Raw genomic sequence first — 26,510 nt, 5'->3', positions numbered from 1 at the left:
GCACTGACTGCCGGCCAAAGACTTTTATTCGTGTAAACATGTACGCTTATAACCCGTGTATAGGTTATCAAAAAGTATCGATAAAGTGATGAACTTTTTGATAACCTAAACACACCCCAAGCAGCACAATGTACTGAAAGTCGAGTGCAATAGGGGTGGTCGGTATGTGTCTTATCAGCGCTGTTTAGCTTCACGAGCCTGTTCAAAGCCTTCCACCTACCCATCCACCCCTATTGCACTCGAATTTCAGTACATTGTGCTGCTTGGGACAGTGATCGTTCCCATTCTTGTTCCTTTAGTGTTTTCCCCCTTGCACTGGTGGTTTTATCGATTTTAGAATGGTACCACCAATCCCAACACGTACCCCAACTTCTAGTTGACTGGTTACCTAAAATTCATTAATTAACTCCTTAATTAGGGACTTTTGGCAAAAGTGTGCCAGCAGAATAGGGGACGATTCTCGTTGACAGCCATCCTGCTTTTTAAAAATCCTGAAACGAATACAAGCAGACGACGCTGCTTCGCCCCTCAAGATACCCACAGTGCCTTGCGCGGCTCACTTGAGGGCGCTCGCAACTTCGTGTAATCGTCTGCAAATGAACCGAAACCGCGCGCATGAGCAGCGCAGGCAGGACTGCACTCATTGGACGTCACAGGGTCACGTGCTTTGGAGCAATGCAAATGATTGGAGTAGGTGCTGATCTACTGGTCAACCGCTTGGGTCCCAGATACGGTGGCGATGGCGAAGGTCATACTCACCCAACGCGCCCGGTTCTGGTTTCGGCTCATTTGCATAGCAGTATTCGACTATGGATATTTCAACGCACGCGGTCGTGTCAGGATTACAAAAATAGATTCTGCTGTCTCGCTTTTGCCCGAAAGACCAATTAATGAGTTCATTAATAAATTTTAGATAATTAGTCACCCAGCAGTTACGCATGGCCGCATAACTCAACTGCGAAAACGGCACCTATGCTGTAAAGATAAAAAAATATACTCTGTATATCTGCCGTATTTTATGAATTTGTTGGTAATGTAGAATAAATATGTTTAGTACATAGCACCACATTAGCATCACTTCAGTTCAAAAAGAGTTTTTTTTTAGCTAGGTATAGCGCAGTTCTACCTAGAACTACACCAGTGGTTTATCCACCCCCCACCCCCCTCAACCCCAAACTTTTTTCCTGTGTATTACTGTTAAATGTATAACTGGACCTCCAATCTTCTTGCACCCCCCAGAGCTTGCGGTTCTGGATAAACTATACTGAATTTTAATTTGCGGATTACCATAGCTGGGCTTAGTGTTTTATTGAATTGGGAATGCAAGGACTTTCTACGAGCTGCAGAAATGGAGCCAAACTGATAAAATATTACGAAGATAGTTTGGATTGTTTTTGTGATCTTTTGGGGTACACTTTTTAGAGCGTAACAAAAGAAAATTATGGGTTGGCAAGTGGTTCCCCAGCATGGTGTAAAAAGGACACGAACGTAGCAGGGTAGCAGACGACGTTCATAACGGTTGTCATGACGTCATCACACTGCACAGAGGGCGCGAGTATCAAAACATCCTACCAAAACAGACAAGACACTTGGATGAGTACTGTGAAAGAAAAGTTTCCGAAGCTTATTTGTACTACAATACACTCTGCAAAATCCAAAATGTAGCTTTTTTTGTTGATCGCCTTTTGTTTTGCATCGGCGCGGCGCAATCCCAAGTAAAACATGGCGGGCAAAGAAAGCGATTTAACTGAGGAGATGGACGCTGATGGAGAGATGGACACTTCTAAAGAAGATAAAACTATGTCAGACGACAGTTCAGACTCTGAAAGTGATGCCAATGAAGATGCTGAAGAATTGAGACAGACAGAAGAACTGGCGGGAAAGGTAAACACGCAGAAACTAAAAATATAAGTATGCGTAGTAAAAACGTATTTTGCGGTGTGTGTGAATACGCAGTCACTTTTATGTGCCTTGCTCCTAGATACAAGCCAATCCATATGACTACCAGGGTCACCTAAACCTTATAAAATACCTCAGAGGGACGGGAAACTTGGATAAACTGAGAGCGGCCAGAGAAGCCATGTCGAAAATATTTCCTCTGACACCAGGTTTGGTTTGCGTAGGTGTCCACCAGATTCTGAGAGAGCCTGAGTTTTCTTTTTTTGTTGTTGTCGCAGAACTCTGGCTGGACTGGATCAAGGACGAGTCACAGCTAGCAGACACAGATGACGAGAAAGATCACGTAGTGAAATTGTTTGAACGTGGTGTCAAGGATTACTTGTGTGAGTATACTTCTGCGATATACACTGAGCATGTTTCTCCTTAGCCTTCATCAGCACATCGCTTCCTTCTTTCTTGTAGCTGTGGCTCTATGGCTAGAGTTTGCCCAGTTTTCGATTGGTCTCATGAGCACCGAGAGCAGCATGGAGAAGATCCGAGAGGTCTTTGAAAGAGCGGTGACTGCGGCAGGACTTCACGTTTCCCAGGGAGCCCTCATATGGGAAGCTTACAGAGAGTTTGAGCTTGCACTGCTTGCAACGATGCAAGTAAGCTCTACGTTTGATACTACAGTAACTTATTTATTTATGCAGTTTTATTTACAGTTATTTCAGGCTTATGAATTTTTCTACAAATCTACACATTTGACTCTAAGTAATTTATTGATTTGAAGTAGTAATTTGGCTGGTTGGTAAGTTTCCATTGTAAAGTATCGGTTATTAAGGTATTGCTATTGAAAGTGGGACTGTTTTTGTATGTTTTGTCACTTCATAATGGATTTATTTATTTAGTTATACAGGTATTTCTACCTTGATTTTTTTTTTTTTAAATCTAGGCTTATTTTATCCTGTTGAAAACAGAATACAGATTAACAAACTTTTTGTGGCTCACCAGTGTCATTTGATGATCACTTTTCCAACAAAGAAATTTGAAATGTATCATTCCACTTCTTTTTTACCTGTTGTAACTGACGGTTCTTTTGCAGCCCCCCTCGGAAGGTTTGATGTCCAGCGAGCAAAGCGAGATGTATGTCAGCCAACGAAATCGGGTCTACAATATATTCAAGCGTCAACTCTCTGTTCCTTTACTCGGTATGCTGTCAACCAGTGAAGCATCTTTGTGTGATAAAGTAGAGCCGTAGTGCAAAACTAGGGGAAGAGGCTGTTAAAACAGCAAAGCAGTCAGGGTTGCCTGGGGTGTTACCGAATCAACAAATCAACCAGTGTAGGTAAATGGAGACCAAGATGAGTAGCTTTGTCTTCATGACCAATATCTTTCGTGAAAATGATATTTTTGGCACTGAAGAATGGACATTGACGTTTAATAACTAGCACCGCATTAGCCCCACTTCGGGGTAAGAAGCATGTGCATTCCCTACTATGTTTGCACATAACCAATACGCTCTAACGACATCCATAACTAAAATCTCGGCTAACAGAGATAATGATTCTACCTATATTCTTGTCTAAGTTCAGAAGGAAAAGCAGTCTAGTCCGTCAGCTCTCATGTTATTACTGCGCTGCAGATAGGATGGCTGGATACATAGAGGTCACACTCCCTCCTGCGCCAGATAGTGTACTCCGTCATACACACTCTGTTTCCGTATTGGCTGTTATGACTGGCCGTACGACGCTACGCTGCCGCAGAAAGTGCGCTCCCCTACTGAGGGCGCATGGTGGCGCTGCAGTATTTCTCCTGGCGCGCTATTGCGTCTCCTTATCTCCACGGCGTATGTGGCTGACGGACTACAGGTTTTCCTGGCGATTTTAATCCAAGTGCCAGCTAAATTAATCCATGCCCCATAAAGTTTGCATGGCACATGGATTAATTTCGATGGCGCTTGGATTAAAATTGGCTGGAAAACCTGTAGATTTATTTTCCTTCTTAAGTTGAACATGACTACAGTGCTGTTTTTTTTAATTTGCTGGGTACGGCGACTATATAAGCTCATTAAATGTGAAAAGCTGAGATGAAATGCCAATCTTTCACTGAAGGGGTTGGGATACTTTCATAGATGCGGTTTATTACATCGTAGACAACATTGTGCTGCATGCCAGAATACTAAGGAAATAATAATTATTTTTCTATGCGTCGTACTTAGCGAGATACACGCCCTCGAACGCAGCCCCGAGCGAAGCGCAGACGCCACAGATCTCAGCTGCGTCCACTCCCATTGGCGGCCACAAGCATGTGACTTCTTGTGCACTGCCTCACAGGGGGCAGTGAGAGGTGCGATGTCAGAGCCGCATGAGTTTCGGTCTTCGCGGTGCCCATTTTCTCCGCTTCTATTATCCTCCTCACTGTGAAACTTTCAACTGAGGTTCACATTGATGAAAGACAACCTGGGACGACCTGTCTCAACCCCTTTAAGGTGTGACAACCTGTCTCAACCCCTTTAAGGTGTTTTCTGATTGCATGCAGGCATGGAAGGCACTTTCAAGGAGCTGCAGGAATGGAGCGAGACAAGCATAGAACCCGCAGTTGAGCAGCAGTACAAGAAAGCCAAGGCCAAACTCGGCAAGATAAAAGAGTACGAAGATAGTTTGGTCAGTTCCTAAGCTCCTTTGGAGTATGTATACCAGAGCTCGAGGCATGAAAATATTGTTTTCGGCAGTTGGTCGGCGAACCACCGGCGCTGCAGTCCTACCTCTCCTACTTGGACTTTGAAGAAAAGGAGGGCGACCCCGCACGAATACAGTGCCTCTACGAGAGAGCAGTTGCTGACCACTGTCTGGTTCCAGATTTGTGGAAAAGGTATATGACCTATTTGGTAAGTGCGTTTCTTTTCTTTGTGTTTTTTTATTTTAAAAGTTCGTCATAGTTGGTGGAGAAAGTTGGTGCATGTGAACGCAACCTGATGGCGGATTCCACTGGTTGATGCGGAGCCAGCAGCCGAATTCGCGTGATGCCGACGAAATCCGGCACGGAGGCACCAAATCTGATCCACCACCGAAAAACAATCCCGTTCCAGCCAAGATAACGACGGAAGTAGCTGCCGATATCCTACGAACTTGACGGGCCTGCCCTACGTGCCAGACACTTGCTGTTGCTCGGCCTTTGAAGACGCGGAAGTTACGAAAATGATTCGTTAGAGTTCCGGCCGAATCGGAGCTTTCTCGGTAGAGCAAGAGGGAGCACTCCGTCGCGGACCAAGTTGATCTGAAATTACCAGCGGAACACGCAAACGTGATCCAAACGGACCAGTGAAACACGCTTTCCTCAGCGCGGAGCAGAAAAAGCTGCTCCGAACCGACCAGTGGAATTTATCATGAGGTTCTTCGCTTAACATTTCCACGTTGGTTCATTGGATTTGCCGTAAAATGTCCAGCAACGTATGGCAACTTGGATTTGCCGTAAATGGATTTCCTACTTTTCTACACACGTTGAAGGCGTTTCCTATGTTCCTCTAATCAGAATGATTATTCCGCTAATCGTCCATCTGCTTTGTAAATTTCTCACCCTAGGATTTAAAGCTCAAGGTTGAAGCTGCAGTGCTGCCGTGCCATGAGCGGTCAGTGCGCAACTGCCCGTGGTCCGCGGACTTGTGGACTTCATACCTAAAAGCTCTAGAGCGATTTCATCATCCCCATATCAAGATAAAAGGTACGTTAAACAACTGCCCACACTAACAACTGTTTTGGTTTCATTTAGTGTCTTCTCAATGAATGACCTGAAGGGAGAAATTATTAGTTGCAACTAATTCTAAAATCGTATTTGCAGAGGCCATGGAACAAGCGCTACAAGCAGGCTTCAGCGCAGGACAAGATTATCAGGAACTCTGGTTGACGTACCTCGACTATCTTCGCAGAAGGGTAGACTGGTCAAAGGGTACGTCTGCACATGTACAGTGGTCAAATATAGTTAGGGAGCGACTCTTTTAAACCCCATTCCGCCCGGTTATTTCCTTTATTTCCTAGATTTTTCCTTTTTTGAAAAACCTAGTCCATAGTGTGAAATATCCAAGGCAGTCCTTTTTACCATTGTTTTTTACCATTATTATGTGTTAGTCTATTTTCTATTGGGTATGTGTTTTACATTATGTATAACACTACCGCAACCACGTCCTTGCTTCCTTATTAAATTGAGGCCTGCAGATATGCTTGTTCCCTGCAAATGTGAGTGTGGAATAGGAATGCTTTGACACCATGATGGATAAGTTAGTTCGCTCCCAGAGATTGTTACCAGTATGTCCTCAATTCATTAATATTGCTCTTAAACAGACTTATTACACAGGTTACATATTTTTCATCAGATAGGACAGACAGGTTTTGTGATTGAAATTTCCTTGCAGAGGACTCCAGTGATGTTGAAGACCTGAGGAAGGCATTTGAGGGGGCCATCGATCATCTGGGACAGTGCAAGTAGTTGGCTGATGGCAAACAGTTGCCCACTGAGCAAGGGCCATTTTAAAGGAGCCACGTTGCATTTTTCTTGCAGATTATGAAACACATGGTGACTTGTATTCCTCGGTGATGAAGTACTGGGCTCAACTTGAGGTAAATTAGGTTTAACTTCTAATAACTGCCCCACCACATCTACTGTAGACATATTTTTATTTGCGATGTTTTAATTTTCGTGAATTTCGCGACCACTAAAAAATTGCGAAAAACTGTACTCTCGAACACAGCTCCCGCGAACAGAGCTTGACGTTGATCCCGCGGGAGGGAACAGACCTGGAATCGCGAAATTAAATACTCGCGAGTAACTTCCCAAATGCGATTAGCGAAAATTAATACTTGCGAATAAAAATACGTTTACAGTATGTAGTGCGTGCGGCCACAGGTACTTTGTTAACATTACAAAACAGTGATAAAAAAAAGGAAACAAATAAGACGTAAAAAATGTGCACATTACGTCCCGGGAGAGTATTTCACAGCTGCGGGGCATTCAATAATACAGATGTAATAATACAGATGCACATCTTTTCTTGAAATGTTATACTGCAAAAACTGATTTTTTTTTTTCTTCTTGAACCGGGATGGGAAATTCACATAATGAATTTTGTTCTTGGCGCCCTGGGGATTCTGAGCAAAACAGTGGAGTGCAAGTGAAATGAAAGACATAGTGAAAATATTGTTTTGTATCCTGTAATTTTCCTGTTTTATGTCGCCTAACATTCCCGCATTGTTTCTGCCGGGTGATTTCTTAGGCAAAGTTTTGCAACAACATCGCTAAGTCTAGAGAACTCTGGAACGAAATCACAAACCACGGTAGAGCATCCAATGCCCAAACGTGGTTAGACTATGCAAACTTCGAAAGGTAAGCAGCGGCCTTCGTAATTGTTTCACACCCCTTTTTGTGCGACGCTTTGTAGTTACATGCATAGTTTATGAAGCTCGAATAGTTGTGAATAGTTTGTTGAAGGAACATGAAATCATTGCAGGCTATATGGAGACGACAAACATCTCCGCAAGGTCCTGCTGAAAGGGATGTATGCTTCTATGGACTGGCCGGAAACACTCGGAGATATGTTAATCAAGTTTGAGAGGGAAGAAGGTGACTAAGACCCCTGTTACACGAACAGACATCAATGATCATTGAAAGCAATAGCCACTGAACATGCGTGTAGCACCACCCAGTATGTAACATGTCAACCAGTCGGGGAGCGTTGGGTCCAATGCTGTTTGAGAAGTTGACACGTTACACACTGGGTGGCACTACGTGCCTGTTCAGTAGCTGTTAGTTTCAATGATCGTTGAAAGCAATGGCCATTGAACATACGTGTAGAGCCACCCAGTGTGCAACGTGTCGGCGAGCATTGGATCAAACGCTGTTTGGGAAGTAGACACGTTACACACTGGGTGGCACTACGTGCATGTTCAGTAGCTGTTAGTTTCGATGATCATTGAAAGCAATGGCCATTGAACATGCATGTAGCGCCACCAAGTGTCTAAGCCTGCTATAAGTTTTGCATGGGTAACTTATGTATAAGTTTAGGATTGAATAAATACTTCACAGGAAAACACATTAGTTCTGTGGGAAGTAGTTGGACAGTGCAAAACGGGTCAAAATTTTTGGTGTAAAAAAAAATCTGTTGGCGACTGCAGGTAACAAAACTGGAATGTCGTACCTCTAGGTTCATTGGAAACGCTGGATGTCGCAACGGAGAAGTACACAGCCCACATCGGACGCGTTATGGCAAAGAGAGAACTGGTACTCACGTAATCGGCCCCGTCGGGAGAACCTTTCGTGACACTTGGAATTTGATTTTTAGGCTGCAGCGAAAGAGGCCGCAAAAGAGGCTCAGATGAATGAACAGAAGAAACTTGCTAAAGCTGAAAAGAAAGCTGAGAAGGTAGCAGCAAGAACGAAGAAAGAAACAGAAGAGAAGGAACAGATGGAAACAGAAGTTGCGCCAGAGCATAAGAAACCTGGAAAGAGGAAGGCGAGTTCCTTTACTGGGGGGGCGTGCAAGACCAGTAACATAGCTGCATGTGGGGTAGCCCCATGTGTCGGCCCTCTCTTCTAAATGCAGGGGTCCTAGAATACGGTGGTCAAAAGTTGAGGGTAATGTAGCGACAAGTTTAGTGTCCGACCGATGTGAAATATGCTTTCGCATTAAAACGTTTTGTAGGCTAACAAAAGATAACATACGGAATATAATATAACATAATAATAACAATTATAACTTATGTCTCTCTTTAACTTGAAACAATTAGAAATAGCACTGACATAATTTTGTGGTACAGAGGAAAAAAAAATACAGCCATGTCAACGTGGTAACTTGAAGAAGCCAAGCAAGTGAAGCTAAAAACCTCTCCAAAACCAGCAGCCTCCCACTCTTTTCGTTGGAAAAGCCAGTGCATGTAGTCTTTTGTGTAATCATGTGTTTCGTTTTGGAAATCAAATCCGACAGGCAGGAGCTCAAGAGCCCAACCTGGATTTGGATGGGTTCAAGGTACCTGTCCCTCCCTCCTCTAAAAGTACGGACCAGCCCGAGGAACCGCCACATAAGAAGGCAAAAGATGACGCAGGTATGAGAAAAAAAAATCACGGGAAGTTTCAAAATTTAGGAAATTGAACAGTGCTTGACAAACTACGCACTTTATTAATTGTAGCCGTACTGAATCACATGACCGAGTGGGCGCATTTTAAGTTGTAAGTGCAGTGCAGTGTGTTGATCATACGAGACATTTAAAAAATCTATCCTTCGGTCTCAGGACTAAACTACAAGGGTTCACTATGCCATCGCTGAGCAATACCGTAATTGTATGTGCATGTATGATGTGTTGAGTGGTGTTACGTTGTGCATGTCAGTACACGTCAATATAAAAAAACAACACAAAGCTACCTTGCTATGTGGAATGCAGGCGATTGTGTTAGTGTTGCCTCAATATCTATTCATCCTTTGTTGAAACATCATCTCCGATTGTTCTTGTTTGACCTAGTTCTGCTGGTCTCCCTTTGTGTGTCTTTCCTTCCTACCCTGTTCCTAGACCTGTGTCCCTGTTACGATTCTGTAAACACGTTTGTTGCTAGATAGTTGTTTCCATTGGCATGGAGATGCTCCACTAGTTGATACGCAGCTGTATTACATTGAGCATACCCTGCGAATCTCTGATGTATGTACACTAAGAAATCGTGTTCCGGCAGATGAAACCAGCGCCAGGCCGCACGGGGAGCATGTTGAGCATGATCCAGCAAAGGATGAGCAAACTGTGTTCCTGAGCAATCTTTTGTATGACGCGAAAGAAGAAGCAATCAAGGACATTTTCAAGGACGTACGTCGAGCTCTTCAAGTACGCCATCCTGAGCTCTATAACAAAAGAGTAAATTATTCCTAACAGACTGGCACCATTGAGGAGCTGAGAATGGTTCGAGATTTCAAGGGTCGATTCAAAGGATTTGCCTACCTAGTGTTCTCTAACAGGGTGCGTGCTGCTGTTCCTTTTAATGCCATCTAATTTGATCAGCATTAATAAAAAGGTGTTCTGTTCTACAGATGGAAGCAGAAGCAGCTCTGAAGCTGGATCGAACGCCAATTGAAGGACGCCCGGTCTTTGTGTCCAAATGCAACAAAAAGAAAGAATTCACGGTACGATGTGATATATTCTCATTTCATTTTTGGCACGTGAATGATAAGCTCATGCATGATTCTTGTGCGTAAGGGAGTCATAAATAATCGATCGAATACGGAATGCATTCCAAGTATGAAAACAGTAATTTATCAAAGTGTGGCAGTTGATGGAATGCCAGCATTAACAGTTACAAAAAGTAATATATAACAATTACTGTGTAGTTGTCATGTTACCTTTACGTGTAACCATAGTGCTCGGAAAAAAAAAAAAAAGTTTCTTTTTAAAGCTGCTGTAGTACAAAATAACTGGAAGAGGAACAGGGAATCATTCACCTAAAATGCAAGGGACAGTAAATTTTACCATTGTTCTGTTTGACATCTATCCCAACCAGTTTCTCCTTGTGGTAAAAAAAAAAAAAAGAAAAGGTTCCCGCAAAAAATTACGTTACGGTATTTTGTAGCTATTACAGCAGATTGCAAACCTAGAGGTATTCGCTCCGAGATCGAACGGTGTCGGCGCGCTGCGGAGGACGGAGAACTACCGTGGTGTGGACGCGTCGTCTGCCTTTACACGTTTATTCCGCGTTCAGTGCAGTAGGTGGAGCATTGGCGAACCGAACAGTATCGTACCATCGCGGCACAAGTGATCTTCCGGTGAATATACACAAGAATTAGGGAAAAGAACCACCAACTCCGAACATCGGCCCGAGTGTTATCCACACCAGAAAGGCGATAATGTCGCCCCCTATGGGTCAATCTCGCAGTGAATAGGTAGGGGGCTGATTTTAGACTATATACGACAATGTTATTTGACATCCCTTGCACTCCGGAGGGTCCTGTGTCCGGATATGGTGAATCTTCTGCTTATGTGTTTTAAAGATTCAAGTGAAAGCAAACTGTCGTGGAGCCACGAGGTGCATCAATGGCTATTTGTGCAAACCCACATACTTGTTCCCTTTTGCCACTGAATTCCCCCCCCCCCCCCCCAATCCAGAAAATAATGATTTGTGAGCTACTGGCATTTAAAATGATGTTCTGCATCTAGTTCCAGCCCGGACTCGAGAAAAATAAGCTCTTTGTGAAGAACATCCCATTCTCAATGACACAGGAAGAGCTGGAAGAACTATTTAAGAAGGTGAGAGAGAGCCTTTAGAACGGGCTCAGAAAAGTGTCAACGGGAACAAGCTTTCACATAGTCTTCAACTCCACCCCCAAACAGTATGGAGATCTCAAAGAGGTACGGCTGGTCACCTACAGGAATGGCCACTCGAAGGGAATTGCTTATGTTGAATACACAAATGAGGTGAGTCTTCATGTAATGCATGCTACGCAGGAGTTTGTGCGTAACAAGTTGTATGAGACTTTCGGCATTAGGTGCGGCACTGCAATGAGATAGACTACCCTCAGTAGCATACCTAGAAGTATGATTTGGGATTGGTTCTATGGGAACTTAACATGGGGAGGAGGATTCTGTCAGTTTTTCATTTCCCAAATGCCGTGGTGTATCCATAAAAAAAAGCAAAGTCATCATAGCCACAGAGCAAGTGACTACATGTACAAGTGAGACATGCAAAGCAGAGAGTACACGCAATTCATCTAAGACACGATGCCTTTCTGGAACCTATTTGGGTAAAGAAGCTAATTTTACACGGCACCAAACTGGTTTTGGTGTGGTTCGGTTGAATCACATTTCTCCTTGTGCTATCTTTTAATGTCGTAGCTCCTGCTCCAGAGCTCCAGAAGAGCACCGATTTGTCTTTTCTCATTGTTTTGTCATGGATATCTCCAACATTTTGTCATCAATGCTAATTGCTTTGTAGCAGTAGTTTGCTTTGAGAGCTTTCGCTGCAAACATAGCCAGCCCGGATATTCACACACCAAGAGTGAATTCATTGCAGACCGCAGCTACAATAGCACTTGTCCAGACCGACGGAATGCAATTAGGTAAGCAAGTGCTCTCGGTGGCAATCAGCAATCCCCCAGCACGAGGAGCACGTCAAAGCGAGACGCAGAGGACAGCGCAGGTCGCTTCCTTAGGGGGAGGACCAAAGGAAACAGGATTGTGAGTGGTTCTTTTCCTTTTGATAAAGTGAGGTCACACGGGCAGTCCTCAAAGGCCGTTGAAACAAACGGCCATTGAACATGCGAACTTGTCAGCATCACATGAACGAACTTTGCTAGAATCCCCCATTGGAACGCTATTGTAGCTAATGTAAATAATTTCCAGTTTAACGAATTCAAGTGTCGCACAAATTTGTTACATATATTTTCTACGACCACCACTGCATTTCTCTCTGTTCATTGTGGCTGCCGCCATGGTGGCTTTGGACTAGACACTGATCAGCACGCTAAATTTGGGTCATAGCTGCAGCCAGAGTGCAGTCGTATGCAGCGGAATAGTGCGTAGCGGACCAGAACAGACGTTCCCGTTCTTTCATAGGAAACGGGGGTGGAGTGAAACACCACCACAATCCGCTTATTGATGTGAAAGGGATGGTTTCTGCTAAGCACCACAGCTTTATTTTAATTTGTAACAGCAAGCTGCCCTGTTGTTTCTTGATATCCCTTGCAGTTTGTTCAAGTGAAGTTTAACTGTAGTGATCACTTGGTGTTGGTGTTGCTACGTGCATTTTTAATGACCATTTGTTTCAATGGTCATTGACAAGAAACGTTCTTGGAAAGTGACGTCTGCTACAAATAATATATCCATTAACAATTTACAGACGAGGAAGAGGACGTACGCAAGTGTCGCTGATGCCACGTGTTATTCAACGGTCCACGAACACCCAGGAACCCAAATCGGGGTCGTCGAGCAAGGAGGAGGCCCAAGGTCTCAGCAACGCAGATTTCAGACATCTGTTGTTGAACAAGTGAAAGATGCACAGGCAGTGCACAGTTTCCTGGGCCACGGAACTGTTCATGACAGGCACTATGGTTCAGCAACCCCTACAATGTTCACCACTGCAATAGCAGCCCCTAATTGAAGACACTTGTTAGGGTGCCATTTTTTTTTTTCAAACTTTCATTTCACATTCAAGAACGAATGTCTGTAGAAAAGTCTGTTACTACATACAATAAACAGTTCAACACATGCTGCCCAGTCCTGCCATCCTCATATTTTGCAAAACCACGCAGTTTGTTTCTAAAAAATACCGCGGCTCTATATGTACAATGCTTGAAGCTGCAAGGCAGAGAGACTGCATGCAATTATGCAATTTTGTTTCGTTTGCATTACACTCCTGGATATAATACAATTATAAAAACATTGTCGAGAACAGCTCCTATCCACCAGTGTGCTTACAGTTTGTGCACGAATTCTCCAACGTACCTTACCGTACGTCTTCACGTAGGTTAAGAAGGGATGGCGCTGAGCTGCGTACCGCACCCGTATTTTACGTATTTACGTACGAGAGCACGGAACAGTATCACTGCGAACCAGATGAGCAACAGGACTGTCAGTGAAAGCAGGGGCGCAAAATCAAAAATGTAACTCAGAAAGAGCAGGGCACCCAAATAGCCAACGACTTGCTGGTTCGCCAAAGGTCGAAGACAGAGTCGAGCTGGAAGCTGGTGCCTCTCGCGAACTGCCGTGGCTATTGTACCTGTCTTGATGACCTTAGTGTATGACGTGGGTGGCTCGAGCACTTGCCTTGCCATGTGGCTCACCAGGTCGTCCCCGTGGTAGACCGCCTGGAGTTCGATGGCGTACTGAAAGACAAGGATTTGTTAAACCAGCAGTTAAAGGCACACTCAAGTACAAAAACTTTTGTGGAATGAAAGATTCTGTTGCCTTGACATCAATATAAAAGGAACGGGATTCATCCGTCGTTTGTGATTTATGAGTGAAAGAACCGCAGGGTAAGCTTTCAGACTCCTTCTAAAGAAGCTCGAGGATGCAGAGAGGCCTCTGGTTGGTCTCCTCAAACCACTGAACTCCAATGATAACTAAACCAAGCTACCGAAGATGGGCATCTGAATCAGTGAGCCGCCATGACAGATACGGTATGCCTAACGAATGGTATCTCCTACAAGCTCCGTACACTGTTCTCACACGTTGCAGCATAAGGCTTTAACAGTACTGTACCTGGTCCTTATGGAATGGGAAGCAATGCAAAAGCACACATGATGATAGCAGACAAAACAAACACGCTTGGCACACCGCATGGCACACAAGAGCCCAGCAGAAGGATGCACGACTTGGATTGGACTGGATATCAGGGTGCAGAGGCGGACTGGCGTTCATGCGTGGAAAGGCTGTGGCAGAATCCACTGTGTCGACCATGGCGGCTCCCTGACTTTGACGCTGGGAGGAAGTATCGCCACCGTAAGAGTCCTTTGCTCTCCCCCATAACTCTCTCTCTAACCTTTTCTTCTAGCCCCTCTCCTCCTGATTTCTATACCTCAAATGATCGCCCGCGGTGACTGGACAAATCGCTTGCCGAGACCAATGACAGTGTGCTCGGCATAGTCGGCCTTCTTGAGGAGGAGGGGAAGGGAAAGACCGGAAACTTACGCTTCCGTTCAGATGTACGTTCCTTTTGTGTTGTTGTCAAGGTAACAGTGTCTCTTGCTCCGTGAGGAGAAATCTTTGCATTTTAACACTCCTTTGAAAGCAAATGCTGGAAGTACTGGCAGTCGTCAATTAAAATTATGCGCACTCTATAGATGTCATGCTCCACGTGGGAGCTGGCCTCGGCATGCTACTGCAGTTAGAACCCACAATGCACAATGTTTTGTTTCACACACACACACACTACATTCCCTGTATGGGTGGTTTCCACGGGACACCCAAGTGATCCCACAAGCAGTACACTGTGTGTGTCACAATGGAGCTTGCCCATTGGCTAGGAGTCCTAAAATGTCACTGGTCTCCAGGGTGTGGAGGAATTTACGACAAACGAACCCTGAATGCCAGCGCTGTGGATTTGAAATTCAGATCTTGATCAAGTTTTCTGCAAAGGCACTTGGATCATATTTGTGAAGGGGGATCTGGACCGAGACATTTTTTGTGCGTCAAAGCTGTCTGAAGGCTTTCCGGGCAAGGTGTTTTCCAACATTTTGGGATTGTGATTGACTTAACAAACGCAAATTGAAAAACAATTTGAACTGATATGGCAAATCTACATCTCGATTCCAAGTTATCCGACCGTCTAACAGCAATTTAAGTCCTGGCTGGATCTGGGCTGGGCCATTTGTGAGACGTGCATTGGATCTGAATCCCTAAATCAAATCCTCATCAACGAGTAATTACTACTTGTATTCACAGTAAGTAATCACGCAAGTAATTACAGCAGCTGAATCACTTGCTGACTCTGACCCTCAGGCTCTTGGAGGCTCTGTGTGTTACGTTTATCTCTAGATGGAGCTTGCTTCAGCTCATTTGCCTACCTGTTCAAATCCTCATCACTGCCAACTATGTGGTAGCCATTCGTATGTTTTCACCTTATCGTTGATGTAAGAAGACAGAAGATGCAGAATCCGAACCAAAAATGCAATCTCGTAGCTTCGTATGGGCTGCGTATCCGGGTTCCCTTGATACCGGATTTCAAAATGCTTTTGTGGACCCATCTTCTCCAATGTGCGTTCCAACAAACTCAGGTTCGATAACAGCCCAGACGAAGTTGGACGTGGCGACTCCATGGACAAGGAGGTCCGACCCGGTGCAGCTGCAGGCGCTACCGATGGAGGTTGAAGCTTTCGTGTCATAAAAAAAAGAAAAAGTGAACACCCCAAGAATGCAAGTTTTGTCATCAACCATGTAAAGTGCAAAACCTACAAACTTTAAAACTCTGTCAGTGGCAGCAAAATAATATCTGCAAAAATCTGCATGGCTCATTGTGGCCAGCAAATGGCGGAGATAGCGCAAAGGTCTAAATAATCGAGCAAATGATACCAATATTTTCAGTCACCTTAAGAGAAATTTGCTGGTTGGGCAAACAAGAGTCCGATATATCGAACGATGGGGCTGCACGGCATCCGAAATTTTGGATGTTCTTATACATTAACTCTATGGGACCCGCGGCTGTTCCGCGAACAAGTCGGAATAATCAAGCATGTCCGAAAAATCGAGGTCCGAAAAATCGTCCTCCTGTACTCCTGTAAAAATGTACTCCTTTTGCAACCTGGCAACTGCCTAACCCTAATGGACATGCCAATCGCTGATCATGAGGTACAACACACCTTGAAAAGACGGCAAAGATCCCTGGAGGCCAGCTGCAGGTACTGAAGTCCCCTTTTCAAGTCTGCAGCTTCGTCTTCTTGCCTTCCATCAAACAGAGACGTCACACTGGCCCACCAACCTTGAGCTTTGGGTTCGTGCAATGCTTGCTCCCGTCCCAATGTCATCTGGGCCTGTGCTATCAACTTAAGGAGGTCGTTTACCTGCACGTTCATCCACAAGAAAACACTTCAGCCAGGGCTCTTCGTCCACAGGAACTGCACTGAACCTACCTTCAATCGCACTTCTTCACTGAACATCGCCTTGTAGACGTAGCCAGGTTCCTCAAGCTCCGCTGTTTGCTGCCGGACGGCATTCACGGTACTTGCGCTCACCGCTTTCCTGAGCAGGGTGCTCGACGGCGAAGTCGTAAGTTCCAGCGTGTTGAGACCTCCCATGCTCCTCTCAACTGCGTGTTAAATGTGCATCTGCTTTCAATTCCATCTATGTACAATGAACCCTCGTTAATATGACCCCCGATAATCTGACATACGCGCTTTACGACCATACTCTTGGGGAACAATGCTGTGAAACCTCTGCAAATCCCCCCGTTAATATGACAATTCCGCATTATGACCAAAATTTTCGGGAACGACCATGGTCATAATAACGCGGGTTCACTGTACATAATTTATGAGTAAGCATGCCTGGCAATTTAGAAAGTATATTCCACTGGTGTACTGGGTGATACCATGATACAAATTTTTCCTTTATTATTTCTAGAAGCGTAATTTTGCTTGCTAAAATTATATTCTATGATGCACAATTCTAGTTGAAATACTGGGCTCTATGTACCCTTGGAGCCCGGTGTTTTAGCGTAAAATGCAGTGAAGCCAGTTTTTTTAAGCCTTTAATTAGGCAAGTAAATACGGCACATTTCGTATAACGTAAGATCTTGGTCGTTTCCCAGCTATAATGGAATAAGGACATAGCAGATGCCAAGCTGAATGACACTGTGGAGGTAACAAAACGAACTGCGGCAAGACCTGCACAATGAGCACCGAAATACCGAGGTAAACTTAAAAGGTACTTAAGTTAGTGCATTAAATTCAGAAAGTCTATCAGCTAACTTAAGCAAAAGTTAGTTCTAAAAATACTCTGCAGTAACATTTTTGAATTACATACCACTAAGTTTATAGAACTGATAGGAAGGCTACAAAAGTTATGAAAGACAACGGTAAAAGTGTTTCTCCTACCTTCTACCACCATGTCGACGAGCTGCGCTTGTGACAATACCTACGTGTAAAAGGGGAGACCATTTGAAGTAACGACAAACGACTTTTTGAGGCGCGAATATGCGCAACTCTAACCCAAGTAACTGACCTTTGTGACTCTGTAGAGTACCAGAGAATTCCTTCGACTAGAGAGATCCATGTGAAAGAACCGCGGCAGAAGGACATTAAAAAGCCCGGTGTAGAAGAGCAAGTTCTCCTGTATGAAAGGTTGCCTGTAATTTTGGAACATAAAGTATAGGTCTCACGTATATTAGAAGAGATGTAACATGTGTGATATGGTATGTATGTCAATGTCTATGGTATGTCAATGCAGCAAAGCCTCCAAATTGCCAGAAAGCCAACTGGTGTTCTGGCGATTTTCGATGTACCTTATTGTGCCATGTAAGAAGGTAGCTTCATGAACCATAGTATTTTATCGAGTGGAGTCACAAAATATACAAAGGAGCCTTGAAATAAATATAGTTCATCAACTACATATGTCGTTGCAAGGGACGCAATAGTACGGCAGAAGAAATATGGCAGCGCCATCAGTAGGGATCGCACTTTCTGCCGTAGCGTAACCTCGCTGTGTCCAGGCATCCCATCCGAGGCGCAGTAATATTTTGAGAACTGACTGACCACATTTCTTTTCCTTCTGAACACGACTATAAGGTGAATACCGCAAGGCCTTCTGTCAACTACTGCTCTGCCAAGTACAACTACGCCAATGTAGTTTTAGCTCCGGGTTAATGCTACAAATTGCTCAAGTTACCTTGCTCAAGTTGCTCAATTGCTCAAGTTGCTGGTATAGTTACCAACGTGCCCAACAGCGAGTCCTCTTAAATTGCTCAAGCACTGATACAAACCATTTGGAATCAGCTGTCCGATCATCCTTCTCATGATGGTTTTCTTCAAACGAGGCTGCATACCTCCACGGCTGGATAAAACTTAGCCAAGTTTCCAGCGGCTGAAAGGTTTAGGTGTCAGTTTAAATCATGGCAGACCATGACGTTGTAGTTTTGTGCACTAGCACATTAAAAAAAAGTAGGTACCAATCTGAAAGAAGCATCCAAAGGCCACGACGTCAAAGCCTGCTTCAAGAAAACGTAGAGTTTCTTTCGAACAAACTGGGGTATCACCTTACTGAAAGGGAAGAACTCTAGCCATATTAATCGATTTCCTTACAAAGTTCAAACATTTCAGGGGTCACACATGCAACAAACTGCCAACTAACATGACTACAGGTTTTCCCGGAGATTTTAATCCAAGTGACAGCTAAATTAATCCATGCCCCATAAAGTTTGCATGGCATGTGGATTAATTTCGATGGCGCTTGGATTAAAATCACCGAGAAAACCTGTAGATGGTCTAAAACAAAGCAACCTAGATAGAAGAGGCCTGATCCTCTAAACGACGTGATGTAGTCATACAACGGTCTGCCAATCACAGCTGTGCTTTAGTGGCCGCAGCTATGGAGACGAGCCGCCACCAGCCACGTGGGCAGCCACTTGAAGCCACAAAAAAATCGTGGTTTGAGATCGTCTGCTACAACTGGCTGAAGCAGACGACGCCTCCACTTTTACGTCTGCGTGGTGAAGGAGTGAGAGGAGGCATTGTGCAGGCCTTTCTGTATCTAGGTGGCATTGCAGTTGAGAACTTCACCTCCTAAGATCGTCCAGCGGATACTGTGCAGTAGAGGCATAAAATGATCCAGGATGGGAGGAAACTGATGGTGCGTGATTTGCAAAGAAGTGCAGGTACTTGATGAGCACGCGCACGGTCTTCATGTGGTCGTGGCTGGGGTCGTAGCTATCCTGCAGAGAGGATGCAAGCTTATATTAAAAGGGTTGCAACACTCAGTGGTGTAGCAAGAGTGTGTTCCAATACAGAAAGTAGTCGTCGTTGTAGCGTACAAATTTTATCGTAGTAGAGTGCTCTGAGAAACATCCGATCAAGGTGTTTTCAACAAGGTATGATTTGTATGACCCTTTCTGCTGCAAAAAACAAAGAAACTGTGAAAGAAAAAAAAAAACTGACAACATGCCCACTTGCCGCATTTGCAGGGCATGCTGTCAAGTGTTTACGGTTTTTCTTTTACAGCGACAGCTGGATGAGTGAACTTTTGTTAAGGCCATGCGTGATTCCTGATTTTTTACTTGGCACGCCATTGGTTGGTTTGGCAGCAAATTGGAGAGCAGGTAAAAAAAACAAAAGCGAGGTAAGAGCACAAATCAGCATAGCAGACGCTATGTGTCAGTTTCGGTTTGTGCGCAGTAAGATATGGAGCGGTGCTTGCTACACACATCTGGGACCATTTACATCTCGTGGCCACAGCTTTGTGCTTGCGTACTTGTTCGTTGTATGCACAAATGTACACTGTAGTGCTTAGTTACAGTTTCACTAAAATATTACGTCTTCAAAAAACAAGGAAAATAGGTGGAAGTCTCTCACCAAGGATGCCATCCCAGAAGCAAATGAAGTTGGAGGGTCCTTTGCAGCATGACGCCCGAGCCAGAACTCCACCAGCACTGCAATGAACAGCTCCGAGCACCAAGATTCTCCGCTCGAAGGTCGCTGAGGGCTCCCGTAATCGCACACGTTTGGTGAGACACATGGCGACGAGAAGCTCAAGTTGATGTTTTTCTTCAACAGACTTCTGCGCTGAGGAGTCCGTTCGTGAGGCGATGCATTAAGCACGCTCGAAGACCCAAGCACGGACCGAGCACCATAGGAGGAGTCGTTGCTTGAATAGAAAGGACTGTAACAAGGACATGCAAGATGACATACAGCTTATGAAATTGAACGGGGAATAATATGAACTGAAACAACGCAACGAAAGGAATGCAGATTAACAGTAATCAACATAGTCAGCATGAACAAGACACTTGCAATCCATGTATAGGGCCTGACTTTTTAGGGTTAAATCCGTATCCACCCGATATTTACCCCCCCCCCCCCCCCCCGAACGAAATCTGTAAAATTCGGGTTTAACCCGAATCTACCCGAAAACATCCAGGTCACGTGGCACACTCATAAGCATACATTAAAATAAAGTTTGATAACATTGCTAAACATTAGTTCCATGTTAAGACAAATTTTTATTAAAAAAAAAAAAAAAATCACCCGAATACACCCGAATTCCTGACGACAGAATATGCCGTAACAGGATTTAACCCGAATACACCCGAATTTTCAAATGAAAAATATCACCCGATATTTACCCCCCGAATTTGGCCAAAAATAAAACCCGAAAAAGTCAGGCCCTATCCATGTAGCACAATTAGAGATCAGATCTGGACTAGTGGACTATACAATGAAAAGAAAAAGAGAAATATAAAAAAGTGCAGAAATTTACCACATTATTGAAATGAGAAGTGAAATGAGATTTCTGCTACTGTCATCAAAATGATCCTAGTTGTCAATCATGAACGCGGATGAAGCCACTATTCTGAAGCTTTCCATACCTGGATGGTGGTGAAGAGTCACAGAAGTGACTCGGAAGTGTCGGATAACTACCCCTGTCCGTGGGAAGAAAGTAGCGGAGGTAATCTTCCAAGAGGATGAAATACAGGGCATCAGACGTGTTTGTTCTTTCATAGGAGTGTTGCTGGAAAAAAATAAAAGAGCACAAAGTACATTTTACAAAAAGTTTGATGCTTACCCCACAAAGTAAGTTGCTGCCTACTCCGCAGCAAGCAGCAGGAGATATCTTCCATTCAACGTACCTTGCTCTGTGCTGGATTGACAATGTGGTATGCGAAGTTAAACATGTAGTATTCAAAGGCATCTGAGAGAGATCTTGATGAACGAAAAATACAGGTCTGCCCGTGTAAGAAATGAAGCCATAAAAAATGTTGTCATAAAAGAGCATTATTGTCCAATTAAACTTTGCAAGGCACTGTATTAACAATGACAACCATCAGGAGGTGCCATCTCAGCTAAAGAATGCCAGTGGAATACCAACCTACGGTCTCAAATTTAGAGATGTCCCATTACGTCATTACATAAAGTCGATGGACGTCCCGATATGGCAGGCAGGGTCCCATTTATACAGCCATAGTCCCGACATCACACCAGCCTGCTTGTGGGACGGCATTTTGTCTCAGTTTAGGCCTCAACAAACCTCGAATGGGAACCACGTACAAGCTTTCAAGAATTCGGGTGAAACCCCGATATCTACCAGAAATCCTTGCAGTTGAAAACTACCAGAAAACTTGTCGTTCCAGGTAAACTGTCAGAAAAGTTAATCATAATGTCGGCAATAATCCCGTCCCGTGGGATAAAAGACTAGCTTTTGTGGAGCTTGGGCAAGTGTTTCAATACTGCGGTCATTCACTATCCCAGTTCCGAGCGGAAATATAAAAATTCTTGTTTCCTGTCCCAGTATCACAGCAGTGGCTTGTTTCGTATGCGTTTCGTCTCACCTAAAAATTCCCCAGTGACATAAAAAAACAGATCGTAGCGCCCGAGTTCTCCTCGAATTCTCCTGTATGAATAGCACCGATTTTAAACCACGAATTTGAAAAATCATAAGACCCGAAAATGAAGAAGCCTATCAATATAGAACACAATAATAACGGACAACAACGGCAAACACTCAAAATTATATCACCGTTTTCCTCAATACTAAGGTATGTTTCTTTCAAAATACAGTCAAACTCCTTTATAGCGAACACCTTTTTAACAAAAATACCACTACAGCAAATTTTTTTGCGGTCCCGCTGGAGCCTATAGGTCCAATGATGGACATCCTTTTTAAGGAAAATACCTTTACTGCGAATTTTTTTTGCTGTCCCGAGTTTCGTTGTAAAGGAGTTTGACTGTACGCCATAAAATAGACATAGGATGCACACCTATGGACTTTCTTTAGTATATCCATCCGCCAAGGGCAAAAGGATACTGAGTTGGACAATCGTCGCTTGGCATCCGTAGGGATAGACCTTGTTCGCGTAGAGCGGCGGAACGGATCCTTCACGAAGCGACTTCTGCGTTGCAATCTTCGAGTAGAATCACGCAAGAAGACTCCGTTAAATGACGAGCAATGAATGCGGTAATGTTGGAACAGTTATCCTACCGGAAGGCAGCTGACTGGAAACTCAAATTTGATGGCATTGTTGCCCAGCAGCCTGTACACGATACGCAGCAGGGGTCCCTCGGGTCCGAGGAATTGTCGTACGGCGGAGAAGTCGCAATTCTGCGAAGCCCGCAACAGGGAACACAGGCCCCATCCGACTTGGCAGTTGAACCCAAATATGTGCTCGACGATATTTGGGAGATACTGCTCTATCTCCTGCGTGGCACGAAAAAGTTGTGCAACATTAAAACGAGTACATATGAAGCAATGTTTTCCTCATGCACAATACGTAAAAAGATTAAGGGCGTCATTTAAAAACACAGGCAAATAGTTATACAGCCAACGCCAATACGGAGCAAATCGTTATGTAACAGAAGCAAATATAGTTAGGTAACCGAAGCAAATACCGTATTTTCCGGTGTATAACGCGCACCCCTAAAAACAAGCCGAATTTGAAAAAGAAAAAGAAAGCGTGTGTATCAAATCCATGTATAACGCGCACCACAATGTTACTACACGCTTCTGCACTGCCACCACTATACACAATAAACCAAGGCAGTGTATATTATACGCATATGCTTTATTTGAAACATATTTAGTTTCGCATCCCTTCTCAATCACGGCAGCCTTCTGAAATGAGTTCAGCATTATTGACTGCTCGATAGCACCCTTAAGCAGCATCATTAATTTTTACGAAGTCCAGCACCCTTTTACCGGCTTTGTCAACTGACCCTAAGAAATATATGAGAAACTCGCAGCACACCCTCGAAGAGGCTAGAATTTGTACGACACTGGCCAGAAAAGGAACTCTGTAGGAAAATATTTCCGTGTACAACGCGCACCATTAGATAACGTGCAGGACCTCTTCAGAGCACTTTTTTACTGTATAATGCGCGCGCTATACACCGGAAAATACGGCAGTTACGTAACCGAAACAAATCATTCAACAACTGAAGGGAATACGAAGCAAGCCGTTGCATAACTGAAGCAAACATGAAAAATATAGTTACATAACTACACCAAATATTGTACATGTGCAGCGAATAATAGAAAAACAATATGCAGCCGTTGGATGCGAAACTTCTTGTGATTCACATGTGTAGTTGTCGTATTTAACGGTGAACACTGCAACATCCAACACGATAAAAACAGTAAGTAATACAATACACATCTGTGTTACAATACAGATGTGTATTGTATTACTTACTGTTTTGTATACAGAGTAAAAGGAAACAGTGTGATGCCAAGTAAATTGTGCTGTGCTAAGACCACTGCAAGGTGTCGCAGATGGATGCAGGATATATGCATGATACGTAGAAGCAGCGCCCGTTCTGTTGTGTGTATTTTCTCTCATGGCCTAGAGGCATCTCTGGGCTGATTTGGAAGTATTCGAACATTAACGATGAAAGATGCAAGTCACTGAAAAGGTTAGCCAGCTGTAGGACTCGAACCCACATCTTCTGGATTACCGGTTCAGGGCTCTACCAACTGAGCTAAGCTAACACACCTCCCCAGCAACTTCCAAGGGTGTGTCCATCTGAAGGGACAAACCAACCACTCTCTCTCACTCATTCCCCTTTCACTCTTACATCACTTCACTCATACACACATTCATGCGACAGGATCGACAGATCAGCCTCAGAACATCAATTGTCATCGTCATAAGGTATTTGAAAAATGTGACACAACCTTAATAAAAATGAGAACATGGTATGGTACCTTCAGAGAGAGTTCTTGAAGTAGTATTGCAAGTTCTCCACATCTTCTCTCCAACGGGTATCTACTCAAGGCAGCGTTTATACGGTCCTGTTAAATCAGACACAAATCGTAAGAATGTTTCATGGAAATTTTTTATGAAACAACATCGCGGTGGTATAACATGCGATATGACGCAGGAACGGTATAGGTCGATGTTGAATGTGTCGAGCAAATTTACCAGCACAGAGACGGGAAAAACTTCGGCAGGACGAACAATATCAGCAAAGTTGCGCCACAGCATTTCCTTTTTCGAACAAACGAGCTGCGAACAGTAGCACTGCAAGCGGAGCTTGTGCCACTAAATGGCTAACGTTTGAGTGGGACGCGAGCATAAGCACTACACCAAATATGGTCTAAGCGGTATATTTAAAAGTGAATTCACGATGGACAGAAAGAAGTATCGGAATGTTACGAGAACTTCATTTACAAGCATCACTGCAACGCCTTCGCGAATGTGCCGAGCCAAAGGGGATATTGCAACAACACCAAGAGTTGACTGCGTCGGTCTTTCTCTAGTAGCCCGGACTGAAACACGCAGAAGTGAGTGTGCTCAACAACTTTTCACTCGTACACACGCAATTTTTCGAACGCACAACACGCCGACGTCCGGTGACAGCCGAAGGTGATCGCACTTTTTCGGTCCGTGAACAGTGAATAAGTCCAGCAAAGCTGAAAAATGCCTGCTCACCGGTTGCGAAGGGCCTCTCACGTTAGAACTCCCGGAGGCGGACATTTTAAAAACAAACGTGCTCCAGTTCAAGCGCGGGAAGCGGGAAAAACGACTTTTTTCGGCTTCTGCGATGCGCTTCAGCTTTCTGCCACGGGTGCGCGAGTGTCTATGGTCATGTGACCATCACTTCCTCTTCCTCTATGCTCCGTCGCGTACCCTGGCGGTGTCTCATGAATACGTCACCGCCATATTATACCATATCATGCTCATATGAAAAACTACGACGTTCTGCTGGCAGAAATTCTGCACTTGATATCTGCATGAACTTGCAGTAGATTGTTCGAAGCTATACAGAGATTTACGCAAGGCTTCCATCTTTGGGGGTACCACGCTTCTTGCAGTGTCACCAAATTGGTTGATTGAGAATTATAAAAGTTCCTTACGTTGGTCACTATAGACTAAAAAATGCTATTTCTTTTCTTTTCTATTCAATCAACTTTCAATCAACAGCTTCGGTGAATTTTCGGAAGCACCAGCAAAACTCAATAGTTTCGGATTCTCCAAGAGATAGGTGACGTCACCACAATCTTTGGCACCTGCCTCCTAGAAACAGCGTATGCACCCTCAAGGTCGCCACTCTCCGCACCACGTTGGAAGACCGCCCGCAGCTGTGATGGGACGACGGAAATGGACCTTGGAGGAGCAATGTTGCCGGATGGGTGACAGAATGCACCACATTGTGATGTCACACTTTCCAAAACTAGAAATTAATTATATGATACCTCCGGGTCACGCAGAGAAACAATATTTTGGGAGAATACAATGTGAGACAGGAAGATTGACATTTCACTATACGGTTCTGCGCTTTCGGTTTTTATTTTAGGACGGGTCCGGTGTATGTGCTTCGGTATAGGTTTCATCTAGATGAAATCGGCGTTTTTCGGTGATATTTCTGGCGTGTACATGGTTAACGCTGCAGTTATTATATTTAGCCCCTGTGAGATATCACAAAAGGAACACTTGACTGCTCCACAGCGAAGTGGTGACACAGATTGGGACAAAAGTTTACCGAACACGGCACTGGCGCATTTCTTCATCGGAGCGTCCCCCTGCTAACGATCAGCACGGTGCTACCAGGAAGAGATCAAATAAGAGACGACGGGTGACCACCTATTCTATATCCATCTCTCAGTGTGTGTGTCCGCTCCTGTTTGTTGCCATAGGGAGTCGCTCCAATGGAGAAATGCGACACCTAGGCGTTCCGTGAACTTTTTTGCCCAAGCTGTACCTAAATTGTGAAAGCAGAACTCTTTTTTTGTTTCTTCGTCAAATATAACGTGTGAAGCGATTAATTCCCCTAATCTTTCCTCACACATTCACTTGCATTCGATGATTCGATATGTTTCTCAGCTAGAACCGAGTGACGAAAAATTCAAACACAAACAAACTATTCTGAGGACACTAGAATTAGTCCGAAGACATCACACCCCAGAACGGGCTTCCTTCATGTCTCTACACTACTGCTCTTGTCTGTCTTTGTCTCCGCACTGCTCACAGCCACA

General features: G+C 44.2%; 2 protein-coding genes across 3 annotated transcripts; one reads left to right on the top strand and one right to left on the bottom strand.

The window, feature by feature from the left end:
- Positions 1–1,574: 1,574 nt before the first annotated feature.
- Positions 1,575–13,109, top strand: LOC135370644 (squamous cell carcinoma antigen recognized by T-cells 3-like). Its single transcript, XM_064604427.1, has 23 exons — positions 1,575–1,884; positions 1,982–2,108; positions 2,178–2,282; positions 2,362–2,546; positions 2,984–3,089; positions 4,420–4,544; positions 4,613–4,768; positions 5,463–5,601; positions 5,719–5,826; positions 6,290–6,355; positions 6,436–6,494; positions 7,148–7,257; positions 7,382–7,494; positions 8,075–8,151; positions 8,213–8,383; positions 8,855–8,972; positions 9,592–9,719; positions 9,786–9,869; positions 9,941–10,033; positions 11,061–11,150; positions 11,235–11,318; positions 11,914–12,077; positions 12,739–13,109. Exons 1-23 carry the CDS (start codon positions 1,723–1,725, stop codon positions 12,887–12,889), a joined length of 2,721 nt encoding a protein of 906 aa, XP_064460497.1. The 5' UTR covers positions 1,575–1,722; the 3' UTR covers positions 12,890–13,109.
- LOC135370645 (sphingomyelin phosphodiesterase 4-like) lies at positions 13,060–25,119 on the bottom strand. Of its 2 annotated transcripts, none has more exons than XM_064604429.1 (16): positions 24,967–25,119; positions 24,240–24,326; positions 22,521–22,736; positions 22,347–22,443; positions 21,172–21,233; positions 20,911–21,053; positions 19,898–20,204; positions 19,109–19,260; positions 18,499–18,589; positions 18,313–18,413; positions 17,556–17,679; positions 17,429–17,468; positions 16,466–16,641; positions 16,196–16,396; positions 15,458–15,709; positions 13,060–13,723 (listed from the first exon to the last, which is right to left on the bottom strand). In XM_064604429.1, exons 1-16 carry the CDS (start codon positions 25,009–25,011, stop codon positions 13,367–13,369), a joined length of 2,451 nt encoding a protein of 816 aa, XP_064460499.1. In that variant the 5' UTR covers positions 25,012–25,119; the 3' UTR covers positions 13,060–13,366. The 2 variants fall into 2 exon arrangements, with proteins under 2 accessions (XP_064460499.1, XP_064460498.1); XM_064604428.1 differs by lacking the exon at positions 24,967–25,119 and adding an exon at positions 24,457–24,549.
- Between the last annotated feature and the right edge of the window lie 1,391 nt (positions 25,120–26,510).

This window comes from Ornithodoros turicata, chromosome 10 (genome assembly GCF_037126465.1).
Source record: "Ornithodoros turicata isolate Travis chromosome 10, ASM3712646v1, whole genome shotgun sequence".
NCBI classification, from domain to species: domain Eukaryota; kingdom Metazoa; phylum Arthropoda; class Arachnida; order Ixodida; family Argasidae; genus Ornithodoros; species Ornithodoros turicata.
The sequence above is the reverse complement of the archived record's forward strand: the minus strand, read 5'-3'. Positions and strand labels throughout refer to the sequence as shown.